General features: G+C 38.8%; 3 protein-coding genes across 11 annotated transcripts in view; 1 reads left to right on the top strand and 2 right to left on the bottom strand.

The window, feature by feature from the left end:
• Positions 1 to 8,171: 8,171 nt before the first annotated feature.
• Positions 8,172 to 16,054, bottom strand: psap (prosaposin). 3 transcript variants are annotated; one of them, XM_032541084.1, is made up of 15 exons: positions 15,867 to 16,054; positions 13,117 to 13,250; positions 12,824 to 12,898; positions 12,581 to 12,706; positions 11,567 to 11,782; positions 11,333 to 11,476; positions 11,161 to 11,217; positions 10,813 to 10,818; positions 9,890 to 10,039; positions 9,688 to 9,780; positions 9,366 to 9,549; positions 8,828 to 8,991; positions 8,658 to 8,738; positions 8,348 to 8,455; positions 8,172 to 8,248 (listed from the first exon to the last, which is right to left on the bottom strand). In XM_032541084.1, the coding sequence occupies exons 1-15, from the start codon at positions 15,898 to 15,900 to the stop codon at positions 8,213 to 8,215; spliced, it is 1,608 nt and encodes a 535-aa protein (XP_032396975.1). In that variant the 5' UTR covers positions 15,901 to 16,054; the 3' UTR covers positions 8,172 to 8,212. The 3 variants fall into 3 exon arrangements, with proteins under 3 accessions (XP_032396975.1, XP_032396978.1, XP_032396976.1); XM_032541087.1 differs by having other exon boundaries at positions 9,688 to 9,782; positions 9,907 to 10,039; XM_032541085.1 differs by lacking the exon at positions 10,813 to 10,818.
• A 713-nt stretch (positions 16,055 to 16,767) lies between these two features.
• mrps6 (mitochondrial ribosomal protein S6) lies at positions 16,768 to 18,869 on the bottom strand. Its single transcript, XM_032541098.1, has 2 exons — positions 18,392 to 18,869; positions 16,768 to 16,880 (listed from the first exon to the last, which is right to left on the bottom strand). The coding sequence occupies exon 1, from the start codon at positions 18,728 to 18,730 to the stop codon at positions 18,398 to 18,400; it is 333 nt and encodes a 110-aa protein (XP_032396989.1). The 5' UTR covers positions 18,731 to 18,869; the 3' UTR covers positions 16,768 to 16,880; positions 18,392 to 18,397.
• Positions 18,870 to 19,079: 210 nt separating this feature from the next.
• Positions 19,080 to 20,620, top strand: part of nolc1 (nucleolar and coiled-body phosphoprotein 1) — a 10,222-nt gene continuing 8,681 nt past the window's right edge. For all 7 annotated transcript variants that reach the window (XM_032541078.1, XM_032541076.1, XM_032541077.1 and 4 more), the window contains exons 1-4: positions 19,080 to 19,227; positions 19,555 to 19,610; positions 20,246 to 20,406; positions 20,494 to 20,615. In XM_032541078.1, the coding sequence (XP_032396969.1) occupies positions 19,117 to 19,227; positions 19,555 to 19,610; positions 20,246 to 20,406; positions 20,494 to 20,615 (450 nt within the window). In that variant the 5' untranslated portion in view covers positions 19,080 to 19,116. The remainder of the gene's footprint in view (positions 19,228 to 19,554; positions 19,611 to 20,245; positions 20,407 to 20,493; positions 20,616 to 20,620) is intronic.

Below are 20,620 nucleotides of genomic sequence, written 5' to 3'. Positions count from 1 at the left end.
GTCTCGAGATAACTCTTGTTATGAATTTATACTATAAATAAAATTGAATTGAAATTGAAAAAATCTTGATTATGGTTGATTCATGTCTACAGCTCTTTACAGTGGGTATAGAAAAGAACCCCTTTCTAAATCACATTCTGTTGCTTTGCAGCCTGAAATGAAGACAGTTTTTTTGTTTCATTCAGCTGTATTAACACCAACATGTCAGAAAAACAATTAAAAAACAAAAACAATCACTGAGTTGACATACTATGACTTTTTTTTTAGTTTTACATGACACTATTACTATTTTTTAAGTTTTCCATGACGTACTATGCTGTGAGTCTTCAAGACATTTTTGACACACTATACTATGACTTTTTGTTCTGTTTGTCTTACATGATAGTTCTATTAGTGTTTTTCATGACACACTATGCTGTGACTTTTTTGTGACATTTTATAACATACTATTACTTTTTTGAAGTTCTCCATGACGTACTTTGCTATAACTCTTTATGAAATGTTTGACACGCTATCCTGTGACTTTTTAAAGAAGTTTTTCATAACATACTATACTATGACTTTTTATGAGTTTTACAGGATACTATTACATCTTCATTTTCCATGACATATACTGACTTTTTCATACATTTTACTACTATTTTATTACTATTTTTTTATGAGGGTTTAATGACATACTGTCCTGTGACTTTTTCTGAAGTTTTTCATGACAAACTACACTATGACTTTTTTGAACATTTTTTATGAGGTTTACATGACATACAATACTGTGATGTTTTTATGATGTTTTTCATTAAAAAAAACAATGAGTTGGAAAAAGGATCCCCCCCCTTATTTCAGCATTTTGTTATACCACCTTTTGCTTTAATTACACCCTTTAGTCTGTTGGGATATGTCTCTACTAACTTTGCACATCTAGACGTTGCAATATTTGACCATTCTTCTTCGCAGAACTGCTCAAGTTCAGTTAAATTTGATGGTGACCGTTCGTGGACTGCTGTCTTCAAGACATTCCACAGATTTCCAGTGGGGTTTACGTCTGGGCTCGGACTAGGCCATGCAAGGACATTCGCCTTTTTCTCCTTCAACCACTGTGCGGTCAGTTTTGCTGTGTGTTTTAGGTCATTGCCATGTTGGAAGGTAAATCTTCTTCCCATTGACAACTTTCTGGCAGAAAGCAGCAGATTTTCCTCAAGAATTTGACAGTATTTTGCTCCATCCATTTTTCCTTCTATCCTGGCAAGGGCTCCAGTCCCTGCTGCAGAGAAACAACCCCATACCATGATGTTGCCACCTCCATACTTTACTATAGGAATGGCGTTATTTGGATAGTGAGCTGTACTGGATTTTCGCCAGACATATCGTTTGGCATTGAGGACAAACAGTTAAATTTTAGTCTCATCTGACCATAACACCTTTTTCCACATGGCCATAGAATCTTCAAGGTGCGTTTTGGCAAAACTCAGTCGTGACTGCACCACTGTGAAGAATCTTGGAGTCATCTTTTTTTTTTTTTTAAGATTATTTTTTGGGCATTTTTAGGCCTTTAATGGACAGGACAGGTGAAGTTTTTTTGTGAAAGGGGAGAGAGAGGGGGAGTGACATGCAGCAAAGGGCCGCAGGCCGGATTTGAACCCGGGCAGGCTGCGTCGAGGAGTAAACCTCTAAACATGGGCACCCGCTCTACCAACTGAGCTATCTGGATACCCTTGGCGTTATCTTTGATCAGGACATGTCCTTTAATTCCCACTTAAAGCAAATTTCAAGGATCGCATTTTTTCACACGTATATATTGCAAAAATCAGGAATATCCTGTCTAAAAATGATGCAGAAAAATTAGTCCATGCATTTGTTACTTCTAGTGGGTTACTGCAATTCTTTACTATCAGGCTGCTCGAAAAAATCCATAAAGACTTACAGTTGATCCCGAATGCTGCGGGACGTGTTCTGACGGGAACCAGGAAAAGAGATCACGTTTCTCCTTTTAGCTTCTCTGCATTGGCTTCCGTAAAATAGAATAGAATTTAAAATCCTTCTTCTCACCTACACCGCTTCATGGTCAGGCTCCATCTTCTTAAAGAGCCCTAGTACCTTACAACCCTAGGAGAGCACTACGCTCCCAGAATGCAGGGTTACTGGTGGTTCCTAGAGTCTCAAAAGTAGAACGGGAGCCAGAGCGTTCAGCTATCAGGCTCCTCCTGTGGAACCAGGTTCCAGTTTGGGTCCGGGAGGCAGACACCGTCCCCACATATAAGAGTAGGCTTAAGACTTTCCTTTTGATAAAGCTTATAGTTAGGGCATAGAATCGAATATTGTTAGAGAGTAGTAGTTAGTCACATAGTTTTCAGATTTATCTATCATATAATATAACTAAAGGGAGACTTGGCATGCAGCCCGATCCGGTTGGGGAGAGTTCTAGCCCGGCCGGGCTGGAGCTCTCTTTACCTTGTCTCTCTTGGTTTTGTTGTAATAATAGTTTTAGACAGCTTGGGACTTATTTTGATACACTAGCTAGGGCATAGAATTGAATATTGTTAGGGAGTAGTAGTTAGTCACATAGTTTTCAGATTTATCTATCATATAATCAAGAATATAATAGAACTAAAAGGAGACTTGGCATACAGCCCGATCCGGTTGGGGAGAGTTCTAGCCCGGCCGGGCTGGAGCTCTCTTTACCTTGTCTCTCTTGGTTTTGCTGTATAATTTTAGACGCTGGGGACTTATTTTGATACATGAGCTCTCCTCCTCTCTCTTTCCATCTTTTCATTTAGTGCATCCATGTCCCAGAAATGCTTGTTTTACTAACCTAGCTCTGGGGAGTCATTCCCGGAGTTTATGTTTTGTTTTCCCCAGCATGTTCCCTTGGATCAGAGAGGCTCCGAAATCAGGGTAGCAGCTGTCACCACTATTCTGCTATGCCATGAACTACTACAAAGAACTGCTACAAACTACTAATTTTTTCTCATTGCCACTCTTCATTCTAACCCCAACCGGCCCGTCAGACACCGCCTACCAAGAGCCTGGGTCTGACCGAGGTTTCTGCCTAAAAGGAAGTTTTTCCTCGCCACTGTCGCACTGTTGCTTGCTCTGGAGGAAACTACTAGAACTGTTGGGTCCTTGTAAATTCTGGAGTGTGGTCCATCTGTAAAGTGTCTTGAGATAACTCTTGTTATGAATTGATACTATAAATAAAATTGAATTGAATTGAATTGACTGCACGTGGCCTTTCTTGAGAAGTGTTTTTTTTCTTGCAACCCTTCCATACAAGCCGCATTTGTGGAGAATTTGTGATATTGTTGTCACATGCACACAATGACCACTCTCTGTCATGAATTCCTGCAACTGCTTCAGAGTTGCTGTAGGCCTCTTTGGTAGCCTCTTACTAGTTTCCTCGTGGCTCTTTCATCCAGTTTGGAGCGACGTCCTGACCCAGGGAGGCTCTGTGTTGTACCAAATACCTTCCACTTTTTAATCATAGACTTCACTGGGCTTCTAGGCACTGATAAAGATTTTTTTTGTATCCATCTCCTGACGTGTGCCTGTCAACAACTTTCTCTTTTGACAATGCCATGCCACCCATAGTTGATTTTTATTGTCTTATTATTTTCCCAGTTGCACTACCTAGGACTGACATGCTTCAGGAAAAGCTTGTTTCATGCTGAGCTAATCAAAATGACCACAGCTGATCACAGATGAAAGTCAACTGGTTCTTGTGTGCTATTGAGAAGGTGATTAACTACACCTGGTTGGGTTTACAAGTCATTTTTAGGAAGGGGGTGATTTTTTTTTCCAACTCAGTGATTCTGTTTTTGAATTTGTAATTTTTTTTTTCTGACAAGTTGGTATATCTTTCACTTGGATTTTATAAGTTGTAAATACAGCTTAATGACACAAAAAGTTTTTGTCTGTTTTTATTTTAGGCTGCAAAGCAACTAAATGTAATTATTTTAAAGGGGGGGTGATTCTTTTCTATAGCCACTGTATATACAGGCTATGGTCTGCAGTCTGTAAACCGTCTAACTAACTGAACTTGATCAGACTGACTTTATAAACAACATTTCCAGTAATAAGTTTGATTTCTGTCATCATTTTTGAATGTGCACTTGAGCTGCAGTCCAAAAGTAATAAAAAGTAGCTACTGCGTGGCACACCAATCCAACATTCTCCAACAACGGGGAACATTCTAATGTTGCCAGTTGAAGCAAAATGAAGGCTGAGTTAGAACAGGAGTGTGGTCCGAGCTACAGCCCTGCCCCCCTTCCTCCTGGCCCGACAACCGTGCATGGTACAGTCACACAACTTCACTTGTGGGTAGCTCATCAAAGGTCAAGTTAGAAAATGGGTGTGGCTCAATCAGGGACGCCAGAAGTAGGGGATAGGAAGTAGGGATGGGTCTGGAAACCTGGTTCTATTAAGGACCCCGTTCCAAATTTCCAAAGGTCTGAGCTTATCGAGACTAGTGGATCATATGACGTTATGTCTCGAGTAGTCTATTTTCCTGACGTTCCACTTCTGCGATTGCTCCGGGGCCGCAGGAAATTCCCCTGGATGCATGTATTTTCATGACATACTAGCCTATGACTGATTTATGAGGTTTACATAACAGACTATACTGTGATGTTTTTATGATTTTTTTTCATGAAACACCATCCTATGCTAAGTATGCTAAGTTTTTCATGACATTTTTTGACATACTATACTAAGACTTTTTTCAGACGTTTTTCATGACATACTATACTATGACTTTTTTTTAATTTTACGTGACGCTATTACTGTTTTGAGTTTTTTCATGACATACTACAGACTTTTTCAAACATTTTCTATGAGGTTTACATGACAGACTATACTATGACTTCTGGTTTTGTTTTTTGTCACATACCAGAATATGACTTTTTTTTATGAGGTTTCCATGACATACTGTACTATGACTTTTTTGTTTTTTTGTCACATACTGTACTATATTATGAATTTTTTATCAAGTTCTTATGACATACTATACTATGACTTTGTAGTGAGGTTTACATGACATCATACTTTGTATGAACTTTTTCATGACTTCCTATTCTGTGACTTTTTCTGAAATTTGTCATGATATGCTATATGGCTGTTTCATGAAATGTTTGACATACTACACTATGACTTTTTCCTATATTTTTGACATACTATATTATGACTTTTTTTAGTTTTACATGACACTATTACTATTTTTTAAGTTTTCCATGATGTACTATGCTGAGTCTTCAAGACATTTTTGACACACTATACAATGACTTTTTGTTTTGTTTGTATTACATGATAGATCTATTAGTGTTTTTCATGACATACTATGCTGTGACTTTTTTGTGACATTTTTATAACATTCTATTACTTTTTTAAGAAGTTTTTCATAACATACTATGCTATGACTTTTTTATGAGTTTTACAGGATACTATTACATCTTCATTTTCCATGTCATACACTGACTTTTTCATACATTTTACTACTATTTTATTACAATTCTTTATGAGGTTTTAATGACGTGAAAGTCACGAAGTTTTTCATGACTTTTTCGAACATTTTTCATGAGGTTTACATGACAGACTGTATTTTGACGTTTTTATGATGTTTTTCATGACATACTATGCTATGACTTTTTTGAACATTTTTTATGAGGTTTACATGACAGACTGTATTTTGACGTTTTTATGATGTTTTTCATGACATATTAAACTATGACTTTTTCGGGATGTTATAACATACTATTACTTTTTTGAAGTTTTCTGTGACATACTATGCTATGAGTCTTCATGAAATTTTTGACACTATACTATGACTTATTGTTTTGTTTTTCATGACATACTGTACTATGACTTTTTATGAGGTTTGACATACTATACTATGACTTTTTCCTGGAAATGTAATAACATACAATTACCTTTTTTTGAAGTTTTTCCTGACATACTATACAATGATTTTTTTTAGGTTTAGATGACACTGTACTGGGACATTTTTCATGACATACTAAACTATTACTTTTTGTTTTTTTTGTCACATACTACAACTTTATGAGGTTTCCATGACATACCATGACTTTTAGTTTTACATGACTCTATGACTTTTTTAAGTTTTCCATGACGTATTGTGCTATGACTCTTCATGAAATTTTGACACACTATACTATGACTTTTTGTTTTTCATGACATACTATCCTACAACCTTTTAAAGAAGTTTATGACTTACTATACTACGACTTGAGGACGCTATTACTTTTTTCAAGTTTTCCATGCCTACACTGACTTTTTCATACATTTCTGACATACAATCCTATGACCTTTTGTTTTAATGACATACAATACTAGGACTTTTTATGAAGTTTTTAATGACATACTGTACTATACTATGACGTTTTGAGGTTTTCATGACATACGACTTTTTAATGAAGTTTTTCATGACACTATACTGTTCCTTTTTGTTTTGATCACATACAACTTGAGGTTTTCATGACATATGTCTTTAACGGTTTTTTTTACATACTATCCTGTGATGTTTTGTCTTGAAATGATTCATGACTTTTTCATGAAATGTTTAACATACTGTAGTATAGCTTTTCATGAAATTCTACAACTTTTATAGCATACTATTACTTTTTGTAAGTTGTTCATGACATGCACTGACCATTTCATACATTTTTACAAACAAAGCCTTTTTTGAAAGATTTTAATGTCATTAAGTTTTACATGACATGACTTTTTGAATTAAGTTTTGAATGCCATTATACCTAATTCATGACAATACTTTGGCTTTCTCATGAAAAATTATATATATAGATACACACACAATGACTTTTCTAACATACCGACTTAAGTCTTTTCAAGGTATGACCTTTTTAATGAAAATAGTAATTACTGCTAACCCTTTTTGAAAAAAAAACTAAAGACACTGTTGTACATTATCTGAGTTAACTTTCTAATGCTTTAAATTTGGCATTTACAGCAAAGAAAAACAAAAGAAAGAGTGGATTGGGGCCACTTGAATTGAAATACTATCCTATGACTTTTTATGAAGTTTTCCATGATATACTGTACTATTACTTTGAGGTTTTAATGACATACTATCCAGTGACTTTTTCAGAAGTTTGTCATGACGTGCTATATGACTTTAATGAAATGTTTGACATACTATACTATGACTTTAATGAATTTTCATGACATACTACACTATGACTTTTTTTATGAGGTTTACATGACATACTATACTGTAACGTCATGAAATGCTTCATGACTTTTTCGTGAAATGTTTGATATACTGTATAATAACTTAATAAAATAGTAATTACTGCTAAACTAAAACTAAACTAAAGACACTGCTGTACATTATCTGAGGTAACTTTCTAATCCTTTACATTTGGCATTAACAGCAAAGAAAAACAAAAGAGAGTGGATTGGGGCCACTTTAATTGTTAAAATTGACAGGTGGCTCAGGGTTTGAGGCAGACAATCATATTAGAGATGCCCTATGTACGTTAGAAACAGTGATTTACAAAACAGGAAGAGTGCAAACAATTAGAAGGTGAGTGGGAAGTACACTCGCAGACCAATTACCTTAATATCAGCTCCTTAAAAACAAGAATACACATTTTCTCTACAAAATATTAATATAAATTTGTTCAAAGGATCAGACATGCTAAAAGTAGAATCAATCATTCTTAACACACAGAGTGGTCTATCCAGTTTGCAATCAGTTCCTCCAGGGAGAAGGAATCAAATACAGATGGGGTGGGGGGCCCGTCAACACAGCAGCCACCTGATGCTGCGTCCACATTAGACAATGTGTGAAACTTGAATTTATGTTTTTACACAGACCACACGCAGAAAGCAACATAGTTAAGTTACAATGCAAATGATGCAAATTTGCACAAAGCCCAACAGTGAAGCTTTGGGACTTCTGCTCCCAAGCTGAGCTGCAGACCACAATCAACCTCATCACTTCTCCCTTGCGCCACCCCCCGAAAAAAAAAAAAAAAAAAAAAAAAAAAAAAAAAGAGCAAAAAAAACCCCCTAAATGTCCAGTCCCTTTCCACCATGACCTCATTCAAAATATCCAAGTTAATTTAAACAGACATTTAAGTCCATTAAAAAAAGAAAAGAAAACAGGACACAAATTAAAAGTGGGAAGCAGCACTACAGTATTTTCTTTCAATTCCCCAAAGAACAGTTTGTCGTTTCTCTTCCTCTATACCCACACATGGCGTTTGCAGTGAGCCACAGCCTAAAAGACAGAAAGAATTTGTTAGACAGGTCTCTCAAAAGCAAAGTTTTATGTAACAAATGCCTCTCTAGGGTGTCAAAATATGACTGAACTACTCACATTGCACTGAGTTGCTGTCTCTATGTTCTTGCACCAGAATGCAGGTCCCCAGCTACACTGCTCTGTTCCCAGCAGCATGCGCACAGCTTCTGGGCAGGCTCCCACTTTCTGTTACACGTACACATAAAAACAGTTTAGAGAGTAGACTGGGCTGCAACACTGGTAATGACTATTACATGGGACAATTGGCTTGCACTGCAACTATTCATGACAAAAAAAATGAGTACTGACATTTCCTGGACCAACCAAGAAACTTAAGCATTCCCATTACTTCTTATTTAGGTATGAATTAATTTAGTTTACTCTTTACCATGCACACAAAGTCAGGGTCGAGCATCTGGAGAAGCAGCTGAATGAGGATTGGCTCATACTGTTCAATCATCTGGTCACACTGTTGATGCAGACACACAAGGGTTAAAATGAGGCAGTCACTTGAGGATAGGTAAAAGTGACATAAGGTAGGGAGGTGCAGCTACTCACTTCGGTCTGGAAAGAGCTGGGCAGGAAGCTGCATACTTTCCTCACAGCCTCCTCAATCTGTGCCTCTGTTGCATTCTTCTCAAGAATGCCATCCAAGTAGCTAACGGCCATCTTGCAAACCTTGCAGTAGCCACCAGCCTTAAAGCGAGTCTGGTCAAGTGCAGCTGGAAATAACAGAAATCACTGTTTTTACCAATATGTGGAAATAACTTTAAAGTTTTAATATTAGAGAACACACATGCACGTGAATAAATTAAATCTAGAGAACATAGTATAACAGCAGAAAAACACAACTCTGGTTACAGTTAAAATGGAGCACATTATGTTGCAAGATTCTTGCATGAGAGGGCCTCAAACAGGACAATAGTTGACATTTATAGAGAAAATAAAACAATTCATCCACCATATTCTGAGCTTTGTGCACAGTTTGTAGTGATGTAGAAATTTGCAACACCTCCAATATGACTCGTACAACGTCTCCGTCGTCAGCAAAGCTAACATTAGCACTCAGTGTGCATTGTGAAGAGTGAGAACTTACGGACATATGCACGGCTGGCATCATTGCAGAGTGCCAACACTGTGCAGACGGTCTTTGGGTCCGTCTGTTGCACCAGCAGCTCGATGATGGCCTGGCCGTAGGTCTCAACCAGGTCCTTACACTGGGCACTTAGAGAAGAGGGCAGATATGTGCACACCTTCTCCACAGCATGAATCACCTCCTCCTGAGACAGAGACAGAGGGATCAGCTTGACAGCACAGCTCAGTCCAACTAGCTGCACCAACAGTACAATGTCAGCAGTTTTGTAAAGTTAATTTATATGGCCATATTGGATACATTTAGTAGCACATCTAAGTCCCACCTCTGTTTTCTGATCCTCCAACATAGTCTCCAACTGTTTCATCACAAACTCACAGATGGCACATGTTGGGGAGTCACGGACACGCACCATGGGCTGGAATACAAAGTGGGAATGTCTCATGTGCATGTACAAAACTGTGCTTATCTTGTATTGTTAGCAAGTACTGATGAGAGTCAGCAGTCAGGTGCCCAGCATGACTTACCTTTGCAGACTTGTCAGTGGCAGACTCAACCTTTGTGGCAGGGAAAAGCTTGAGAGCAGGTACAGTCTTGGCAGGCAGCAGCTGCAGCATGGGAACGGACTTCTTCATATCAGCACAGAAGCCAGCGTGGACACAAATATCCTTGGGTTGCTGAGGACAAAAACAGACTGTTACTTTAAGATACACAGCCAAAAGGTCTAAGAAAGCCTGTCATATTGCATGCCGTTAATAACTGTGTGCCTCTAAACTGTATGCCATTCCACAACATTACCATCCATGCAATATGCAGAGGTTTCTATGTTAAAAACTACCAAACACACCCATACTGGAAGACATACTTCTGCAGCTCTCAGGCATCCCACATCAGCTAGTGTTGAACTGCACAATAAAAGACTGTTCCTTTTTTTATGTAGATAGCTACTTCAATGTTAGTAAAGACCACTGCACCATATCCAAAGCGTACTGTACATGTACCAGCTGTGTGTGCTTATTTGATGTAAAGAAAACAGGAGACAATCCTAATTTGGCGGTAATGTTCCAACATGCATTATCTCCATAAGCAGAGTATTAAAGTTGAGTAAAAAATAAAAATAAAAAAATAAAGCCAGGATTTAAAGTAAAGTGAGACCTACTCTGGTAGCCCTCTCTCCCTAGATTCACTAAAGCCTAAATACAGATCCAAGGTGGAGGTGCAAAAAATGTTCTCTGTCAGACTACTTGGTTTGCAATATATAAGGTGTTTGTTATTACAATTGTTTTGTTTGCCCAATGAGGCCAAAAATAAAACCACCTGCTGGTAGTCTCACTTATAAAATCGTTTACATGCATCTCTACGGGGTCATGCGAGTAGCGCTGGGAGTGGACAGCACAAGAAGCAAGAGCCAAGGGTTACGAGGCTACAGGCCAAACACAGAGAGACCTACCTGTTCCTGGGAACCAGCACACAAAACCCAGAGCAGGAGAAAACAGAGCAGGACGACATGAATGGAGAGGAGAAAAGTAAAGAAGGAACACGGGGCAAAAAAGAGAAACTTAATTTAAAAAAAGAAAGCAGTTCTATGAATAAATTGAAGTCAACAGGCCAGGTGGGGCTGCAAGACTGAATGTGGGCTTTAGCACTACCAAAAAACGGTCAAGTTACCAGACTGATTAGTTTTGATGATTAAGCACGTCATTGAATATTAGACCATTCATGTTATAATGTGGCTTAAATATGCAAAGGTTTTCCTGAACCTCTTTAAAACAAAGCACATGGGGGTTACAACACTCACCATGGACATGAGCTGCTCAACAACGATGGTACCATATTGGCCGACATACTGCTTGCACTGCAACGAAGAAGAAAAGTTAATAAACTACATTTTCTGGGAATTCTTTTTTCCTTTGACTAAAATAAAAATAAAGAAATACAATATTCTTCCTCCACTCATGTGGAGCTCTGACCATTGCAGACAAGCCGGGTCCCAGCAGGTCACACTGGTTCTCAATGTTCTCAATGAGAGAGTCGACGAATGAGGAGTTGGTCTTGGCTTCTGCTTGAGCATCAGTCAGGAACTTGACGCAGTCTTGGCACACATCATCACTTTCCTAGGAACAAGTTAAGATTCAGGGTCCAGGTAAGACAATATTTAATCAACAACAGGCGGGGAACATAGAAGGTTGAGTTAAACAGTGTACCTGTTTTGGGGTCTCTTGTTTGGGGGCCTCCTGCTCGGGGCTCTCCCGAGGATAGATGAGCTCGGGCACATTGATGATGAAAGGAGACACTTGCTGGGCGAGGTCCAACTGAGGGATTTCATTTGACACAAGCTGCTCTTGGGCATGAGCCTTAGCCAGGGCCACCTGCTGAGAGTGACACAGCCCGATGGCTCCGCACACCACACTGGGATCCTCCTAAAAACACACAACTTTAAGTACCCGGCACATTTTTCATAGTGACTTCATAGTTAAGAGCTTCCTTTTAAAAGTTGTGTATCCATCTTAGCTGTAAGCAGAAGGAAGTAACTCGTCTGGATGACAGTCAAATGAGTTTAAAAGAAATCCAACTTGAACAAGATATCTAGAAAGCCCATGTTTTGCTTTTGTAAGATCTGTAAAGAACTGTCTCTTTTAAATATTTTTCTTGAATGGACAGCTGAAGATAAAAGGTGAGAGAGGGGAATGACATGCAGCAAAAGGGCCACAGGTCGGAGTCAAACCCGGGCCCGCTGCATCTAGGAGGAAACCTCTATATATGGGAGACCTATCCGGGCGCCGTAACGGTCTCTTTTATTCACAAAGCTGTTGTAGCAGGTGAGAGTTGAAACGAAGAAAAGGACACGAAATGCGCCCGGTCACGAGGTTTGGTATTACACAATGACTTCTCTGTTCCTGTTTAGACTTGGACTCGCTTCCCAATCAATAGACCTTATTCAGCTGGCTGCACTTTGCGCACAGCCACTTCTCTTTTCCGTTTTGACATTGAGGGACAGATGGACCATTGACTTAAATGAAGCTGAACGATAAACAGACAAACCAAACTCCAATAAGCTTTTGCTTTGATAAGATATTTGGCAAAAAGTGTTTTATTTGAAAGCATCCAAAGCTGTTCTAAAGGCAAACCTAATGTCACCATTACAATTCTAACTTGTGGTGTGGCTAAATTGTTATTTTGGTTGATAAGACTATAAGAAACAAGTTGACGGCACTCACCAGTTCTCCTTTAATGATTCCCATGAGGATGGGGTAGTAGTCATCCACCATCTCCTTGCACTCTGCAGTCAAACCTTGATCAGGGATGAGCTGGCAGGCCTTCTCCAGGTACCCAAGAACCTCAGCCTGCAATCACAGAAATACTCCAACATCAGTCTACCAGAGGAGTGTTTAGACTTGGTACAGTTGCAGGTAATTTTCATTAAAAACAAAAGAAAAAAAGAAAAAAATCCTTGTTCTTACCTCAGTGGCATTGTCCTTCAGAATCTGCTCCACCACCATCAACACCTCTTTACACAAGTCACATGGCACGGTTTTCTGAAACCAAACACTATGGTGTGTAAATAAAAGTGTCCCACAAATGTATACAGAATGTATAGAACCCAAATAGGAAATGCATTAAAGTTTGAGAAAGAGGAACATGTGCCTTCACATTTTATTTATATATATATATATATATATAAAATATTTTTTAGAATGGGCAATATGATGATAAAAGGCACTTGTCACTTTCATACAGAAAAAAAAAGACTCACCATCTGGGGCTTGTTCCAGACATTCTGCTGGCAGTGAGTCACAGCGCCGCACAGAGACGCCATCTTTACATTCTGGCACCAGTAGGGGGGGCCTCGGGCACATTGCTCAGTGCCCAGCAGAGGGGTCGCCACAGCTGCAACATAGACAAATAGGAAAATAAGGCACAAGCAGAAATGGTTTTCAATCTCCAGATAATAATTGATATATACAAATATTCACTTCCTGTCTTTAGGAAGCACAGCACCAACTGGTTTGAGGTTTTACCTCCTCTCCATCTAGCTAGAATAGATATTTTGCAAATCCTTTAGATGGTAGATTATCAATAAGCACATAGAAAATAACATGTTTTCAGAATGGCGCACATAAATCTAGTTTAGGTCATGGCAATTGTTGCAACAATCTTCCTGGTGATGCCAGGGATGACCAAATGGGCAATTTTAAGAATAACACTTATGACACTGCTCAGCAGGTTCAACTATAAAAAACTACTCATGAGAACACGGATGTAGTAGAATAGGAAGACAAAAAATGTCCGACCTCAACAGGGTCAGCCGAGCAACAAGAAGCGGTTTTATTTATTTATTTAAAGTGAACTTGTTTTATAAAAAAAAAAAAAAAATGAACTTATAGTATAGTGATAAACATGAAGATCTCATATGTATTGAATCTCTCAGCGTAGTTAGGATAAAATGCTGTTTTGCCGGTAAGGGAAAACAAACAACAAACTAAATCATATTAGCTCAAATTGATAAGTTGATTAGCAAACACCTCTAAGTCTGGCACGATTTCCTTCCACTGGCCATTCAAAACCAGCCAGCCAGAAAGTATTTACATATGCGTCACAGATGCAGAAGTGTGTATTAGTAGTTTTGCATTTAAAAAAGGAAAAATATTATCTTTTCTATCAATGCAAAAAAAAGAAAGAAAAAAAAGGTTACTGTTCATCAAAGTTCTCCATTTTACTGAAAGTGATGAAGGGGAAAAAACCTAATGGTTTTCAGCACAGTTTCCTGTTTTCACTACCAATCTCCTAAAACTTGCTTTAGAGAAAGAGATGGATACAGAACATCTTTCATAAGTAAGAAAAATACATTTGGAATTATGACTAAAATGTTAAGATAACAACAGTTTACTCAGACTATAAAAACGGATACGTTTGGAAGAGCTGACCAAGTCAAGGTAGTAGCCTTTAGTGATCACAACTAAGGATTGGCATGGAGGAGAGAGTGTACAGACAAACCTTCAAAATCACCCACCACTGTGAGACCCCCCCCCCACACTCATCATTACCAATACAGTTACAGTGCAGGCAGGGCACACCCACCCTCCACTGAATCACATGGGCAGTCAGTTAACAAGCAGTTCTCAAGCAGACAGACTGTACTACCAAGGAGGACTACACTAAACAGGATTTACTTACACAGCAGAAAACAGTTAACAAGGCAATACACCGCGACACAAACACACATATATATATATACAAGCCTACTTCTATTGGCTTTATTTAATCATCCACAGCAGAAAAAAAACAACAAAGAAAAGTTTTAAAAGAAGTCAGCAAAAAAATGGCTGTGACATTTGCCAGCCTCACTCCAGGTGACTGATTGTGAAACCGAAAAACTCAGTGAGAGAATCAACATCACATGACACAGTGAGACACAAAAAAAGCTTTAAATAAAATTCAGATTGTATTGTTCAACAACAGCAAATGGCCTGTGAAACAGTATTAGGGTAGCAGGCTACACACCAGTTTAAAAAAAGTATAAAGAACACTGGAACAAGTGCAAAGACGACATTAAATGAAATTATTTTAAACCAGAAGTTAGCCTTAAGATAAGCACCAAGTACACAAATACCATGACTTGAAGGAAATGTAGCTTGTGCTCTGATAAGAAAATAGGCCATTCGTTTCAGATCCATTCTTCAAATGCCACACGGCCAAGTCAACAAAATGTGATTGTATAAATAGCCTAGTCGTCTGTAAGTTGTACATAGCTTCATGGCAGCAATAACTATGCTAACTGTTGATTTCACTAAGCCAGTTTCGTCTAAACATGGCAAGAGTACACGTGAAGACAACTACCGTTAAGTTACCACACTACCTTGCAAAATAAGTCGGGATAAACAAAAATAGAAAAACACAACGTCTAAGTTGCATTGTCCTTTTACTGAAAAAGCGGACATGAAAGTCTCCGGTCTCAAGGACCATAACTGAACTTCCTCGTAAAACCAAAACCAAGGGTCAAAGCACCACGTACAGTAAAAGGTACATTGTCTGGTCAAAGCAGAGACATTTGGACGGAACAGCCCTATGCCGACATAAACACCACGCAAAAATATCTCGAAATTAAACGATTAGCGCTATAGGCCAACGTTGTGGTAATAACGTTATTTAACTAGCTAGCTAACGCTAGCTACCTAAGGCGAGTGGGCCAACAATAAGCATTAAAACGTTCATTTTTGATAAAATATGTAACTTCTTTACAAAATAAGTCGAATTAATTTTAGTAAGACAAACACCCGACATCTGTTTAGAAAACCATCAAGTAAAAACCAGCGCTTGCTGTTAAGGCAACGCTAGCCGATTTGTTTACCACTGCAAACGCAGCTTGCAACGCTTCCGCGTTTTCATGTTAAAAACGCAATTAGCTGACGTTAGTCCCACGAGCAGGACGACTTTATTGTCTAAATCGTTCCACCGACCATGTATAAAACACCATTCGTTTTTCTCATAGCGAATCTATATTACCTGAAGACACGAAAAGTAGAGTTAGGAGCAGCATGACTCCGCTGTTTTCTGTTTCTCAGTGGTGGTTGAAGTAGACTGAGCGTGATGAGTGCTGCAATGCAGGCGGTGAGGCTTGTTGATGCCTTTATGATGCATCATTGTCAGCTGACTACTCAACACATGTGACTGTCTCATTGTCTCTGATGCGATGTGAGATCAAAGATCAAAACTTATTTAAGACATTTTAAATTCAAACTAGTATGTCTAATTGCCAGCAAAGGGTATTTAATAGTTGAGCAGTGGTTAGAGTGATGTGCAGGGAACATATAGGTTAATTATACAAATGTATGTTTCTACACTAAAGACTAGGGGTTTTACACAGTGGCAGTTCCAGTGGTGACTGTATGGCTCATCACTTATATTTTTTCAGTATCTAAATAGAAAGCCATTTAAAACACCACTTAATGTTTATTCTACCTAGTGAATTCAAACAGTTTAAATTGTCCCTAGTTCATATGTGTGATTACTGTGCATGGCTAAGCAAAGTGGGATTTACACAAATGCCATTGCAGCTCACTAACATAATAAACAAGCAACAGAAAGTCCCTGAAAAAAAACATTGGTGACCATGATCTCTTAAAATCATGGTGGGCAGGGTTGGGCAATTTAATCCGATGAGGACAACTCAACTAGGCTTGGAAGCCCAGTGGCAGTGTGATAGTTGTTTATTACTTGGTGTTTTGTCAAAGGGCAGCGATCAAGTCTGGATGGCTACTCAACCTCTTAAAAAAAACCTACATAAACTACATCTACAGTATGTCTGGGATAAAACAAATGAGAACTTAAAGTGCCATCACATAATTAAACATGTGGAGCATAATGTCTAAAATGTGCAAAAAAAAAAGAAGACAAACTTGCAACCAAGATAGAAAAGTTGTTTATTATGATGTTTCATCCAAATGTAGGTCAACATCTATGGAAAAGGTCAGAGGGAAGTGTCACACTGTACATCGTCTGGATATGAGCTGTGAAAACCTGTTAAACAAAAAGATAATGATATTACACAGGGTTGAGTTACAGCACAGTCAGCACAACATAAACAGAAAGTAAAGAACACAGAGTGCATGAACACATTCCTGAAGGTACTTTAAGGTTGCACTGAACACATTTTACAGCTTGGACAATTTTTGAGCAGCAAGAGGACAATATACAACATTAATGTTTGAGAGTTTATACTTGTATGAAGCATTTTTGGCATAAACATACACCAATAACATTTTGGCCAACAGTTTTGTTTTTTTAAGAATTCTGAAAATGATTTGTACTGAGCATGGCATGTAACAGTTGAATAAGAAACAGTGCTTTCTATAGGACAAACTATCTAAAAGGCAGGTCAATTTCTGAATTCATATAGTTTGGCATTACTTAACTAGCATAGAATTATGTGGTTTTCTCATTTATTGACCTTTGTTAACTATAAGGATGCCATTATCTTGACATCTTATTCTGTTCTGCATGTTGGTGACATTTAAGCAATGTACTTATTCCCAAAAGTACCTTGGGAACCCAACTTTCACATACAAGACAGAACATTACAGTATAAGGCAGGACATCAATAAAAGCAATACAAGTATGTGATAGTTGACTAGTAGTGGTCATTTTGTACATCACTTCTATTGGTTGTAGAGCCCGACCAATATATCGGCGGCTGATATTGGCCATTTCCCGATTTATCGGTATCAGCATTTATAATGGCCGATAAAAAAAAAAAGTATGACAAATAAATGATAGTATAGCATAGTTTGTCCACTTGAGGGCACTCTACAATGTCCCTGTTGGACAACACTGATTTTGTTTTTGTGTTTTTGTTCAAAGGGCTTTAAGTTTTATATCTTCAGTTTGTATTTTCATACATTTTATTTATCAGAACTTTAATATACTGTATTTTGATGTTACTCTGTTCTATCGTGACAATAAAACAAATTATTATCATATTATTTTATTGAGAACTCATTCCTAACTACAAATAACTAATGTTAGGAAAATCTGTTTATGTTTTGTTACATGTTTCTAGACTTCTTTTAAAGTATATATCGGAATATCAGATTTTTAAATTACAAAATATTCGTATCGGTATCGGCCTTAAAAATCCTTTATCGGTCAGGCTCTAATTGGTTGTAGCAATTTATTTAACAGTCTTATCTGATGACAACACCTCAAATCCAGTATCCTTTTAGACAATCAAAAATCGTGTAGTAAAACATGTAAAGCTTTAGATTATTTTTAAATCATGTTAAACTCTACTTTAATCTGTGCTAGACTGATGGATAAAGCAGATTGATAAATAGTGAACATATTTTTGAATTGCAGCCCTAAATACCAGTTACATGTGCTGTAGACACAAGATTACCAACTTCTTAGCGAGTTGTGCACACAGGTGTGGATGAAAACATGCAGCAGTGGGTTTCATTGTATAACAGACAACAGTTACATGGTTAGTACTGAATGCACTAGACTAGGCTTTACCCACATCAGCCATTCCTTACATTAAATCACTGTTGGGGGCCACAGCAGTTACTGCTGGCAACCTGGTCGTCCTTCTTCAGCACAGTGGGCCTCACCACGTCCACATCTCGGTGTAGGTGATCCAGTAAGCCTGTAAGGATGCTGGGGGCTGCGTAGAAATCGACTAGAAAGTAAGACCCTTTGTTGTGCCTCTGATTGTGTTTAGTTATTGTGTAGGGCAACAGTCTCTCCCCCAAGTTCTCCAGGTCCCTCACCACGGCGCCCCGCTCCATCAGAGTCTCCACTGTCCGCCGGAGAGCAGCTGATGTCCCCGGGCGCTGCATCGCCTTTAGGATGAGGGCCAGTTCGTAGCGAGGCATGGCTTCGGCAAAAAAATCCTCGATTCCCAAATTTAATTCAGCTGGGTTGTCAATGTGTTGTCATTGCCAAAATGCTCCGTTAAAAGACGACATGTTATGACACGAGGGACAGGAAGGTCTTTTGTAATGACGTAATAAGCATGCGCCGATAAAATAATAATAACGTATAAAATATGCTGTTACTAATGCACTACTATTTAAACTAATACATTTTCACTAGTAATGTATTTTGTAAAACAATAACATCCCGAGAGGAAAATTGGATTTTTTACTCCTCGTGCCATCGGACCATGTCGGCTGACCTATCGTGATGCGCATGCGCACATGCCCACAATTGAAGTTCCGTTCACTTCCTTCCCTTCCCTTCCAGAAAGAGCGTGGTGAAGATGGCGGCGCAAAACTCCATGCCGAGTGATCTTTACAGAAGCGTATATTCGTTTCTGCTGGAGAACAAGTTCACGAAGGCCGCTCAGCAGTTTCTGAAACAGACTAAAGTGGTAAGCGACTCACCGTGTGTGGTTGACAGTCATGGGGTCGCGGTGTACGTGGCGCCGCGAGGTGAAGTTAAGACAGACTGCACGAGGAGTAGACTAACGTAAAGTAGGTACAGGGACCGTATAGCCGCACGTGTAGGTGCATACGCACACGTTATGTTTCAGGCTTCCATTTGTTAATCCTGAAATAATTAGACCGCATCTATTAGATTGTAAATGGGAATCATACATTGTTTTGCATTGTAGGGAATTGCAACTGATTGTTAAATTCTGGAAACTTTAAAACTGCAGGAAGTGGTGGGCTAATTTAACGTTAGTGTTTCTCTACAGACTCCACAAGATCCAAATGAAGAGAGCCTCGTCAACATCTACAACTTCTGGGTGAAGTGAGTTGCTATGTCTTTTTCCTTTTTTCTTTTAAATAACGTTATCAAAAAATGGAAATATCTGAGCTTAATGGGTCGTTTTTCTCCACATCAAGTGCTAATGTTAACCTGTGGATAGATACGTTACTCTGTCAGAATCCCCCAAAGGAACAATCTAACGTCAAAATAAAGCAGACTTCACACTGTTTACTGTAAAGCTAACATCTGCAAACACAGGCACAGTTTTCCTTAGCAGATCATTGCTTCAACCAGTGACATTAAGTGACACTACTTGATTATTGTTCCTGTGGGCCTTTTAACAGTTTAACAAAGTATCCCCATATACATTTAAAGTATACTTAAATAGCTAATTTAACATCTTGCCCATGGACAACAGTTTGCCATTTGGTCAACACTAGTGCATTTATACTGACTCCAATCAATGTGCTTTTCCCCTGTAAATACATTGAATCGCCACTGTTCTGTCCCAGGATACTAGGGATCGCTTACTCCCTTAGTGGCAGCACCAGGATTTGTCTCTAGTCAAAATCTATATGCTTTATTACTTTTCCCTTCGGCTTCAGGAAAAACTGGTCAAAAAACAAATCTTAGAAGTAGTTAAGTCCCTATTTAATTACATATGTGGGTCTTCCTAGGTCTCCTGAAGCCAAGAAACGAAAGGCGCTTCCTAACAAGGCTGAAGCAAACGGTCCAGCGGCCAAGAAAGCAAAAACCAGTGCAGAGAGCTCCAGCAGCGACGAGTCGAGCAGCGAAGACGAAGAAGCTGTTGCCAAACCAACAAAGGCAGCCCCTGCAGGTAGAGAACTGTTAAAGCTGGTTGAATTGTCAGTAATATGCCAATTTGAAACCTACAGCATTATCAGATTACATATGTTTGTTTTAGCAGCTAAGGTTGTGCCAGCTCAAGCAGCAGCTAGCAAAGCTGCACCCAGCACCAGTGAAGACTCCAGTGACTCTGAGGAGGAGAATGCACCTGCGAAGGCACCTGCGAAGGCACCTGCAAAGGCACC

The sequence above is a fragment of the Etheostoma spectabile genome, chromosome 17, assembly GCF_008692095.1.
Source record: "Etheostoma spectabile isolate EspeVRDwgs_2016 chromosome 17, UIUC_Espe_1.0, whole genome shotgun sequence".
NCBI classification, from domain to species: Eukaryota; Metazoa; Chordata; class Actinopteri; order Perciformes; family Percidae; genus Etheostoma; species Etheostoma spectabile.
This window is presented reverse-complemented; position numbering and strand designations above follow the sequence as displayed.

Coding starts and splice junctions, on each gene's coding strand:
- psap (XM_032541084.1), bottom strand. CDS start 15,900: ATGCTGCTCCTAACTCTACTTTTCGTGTCTTCAG. Junction 11,783..12,580: donor GAATCATTAAAGGAGAACTG/GTGAGTGCCGTC, acceptor GTGTGTTTTTAG/GAGGATCCCAGTGTGGTGTG. Junction 8,739..8,827: donor CCAGCTCTTTCCAGACCGAA/GTGAGTAGCTGC, acceptor CTGCATCAACAG/TGTGACCAGATGATTGAACA.
- mrps6 (XM_032541098.1), bottom strand. CDS start 18,730: ATGCCTCGCTACGAACTGGCCCTCATCCTAAAGGCGATGCAGCGCCCG.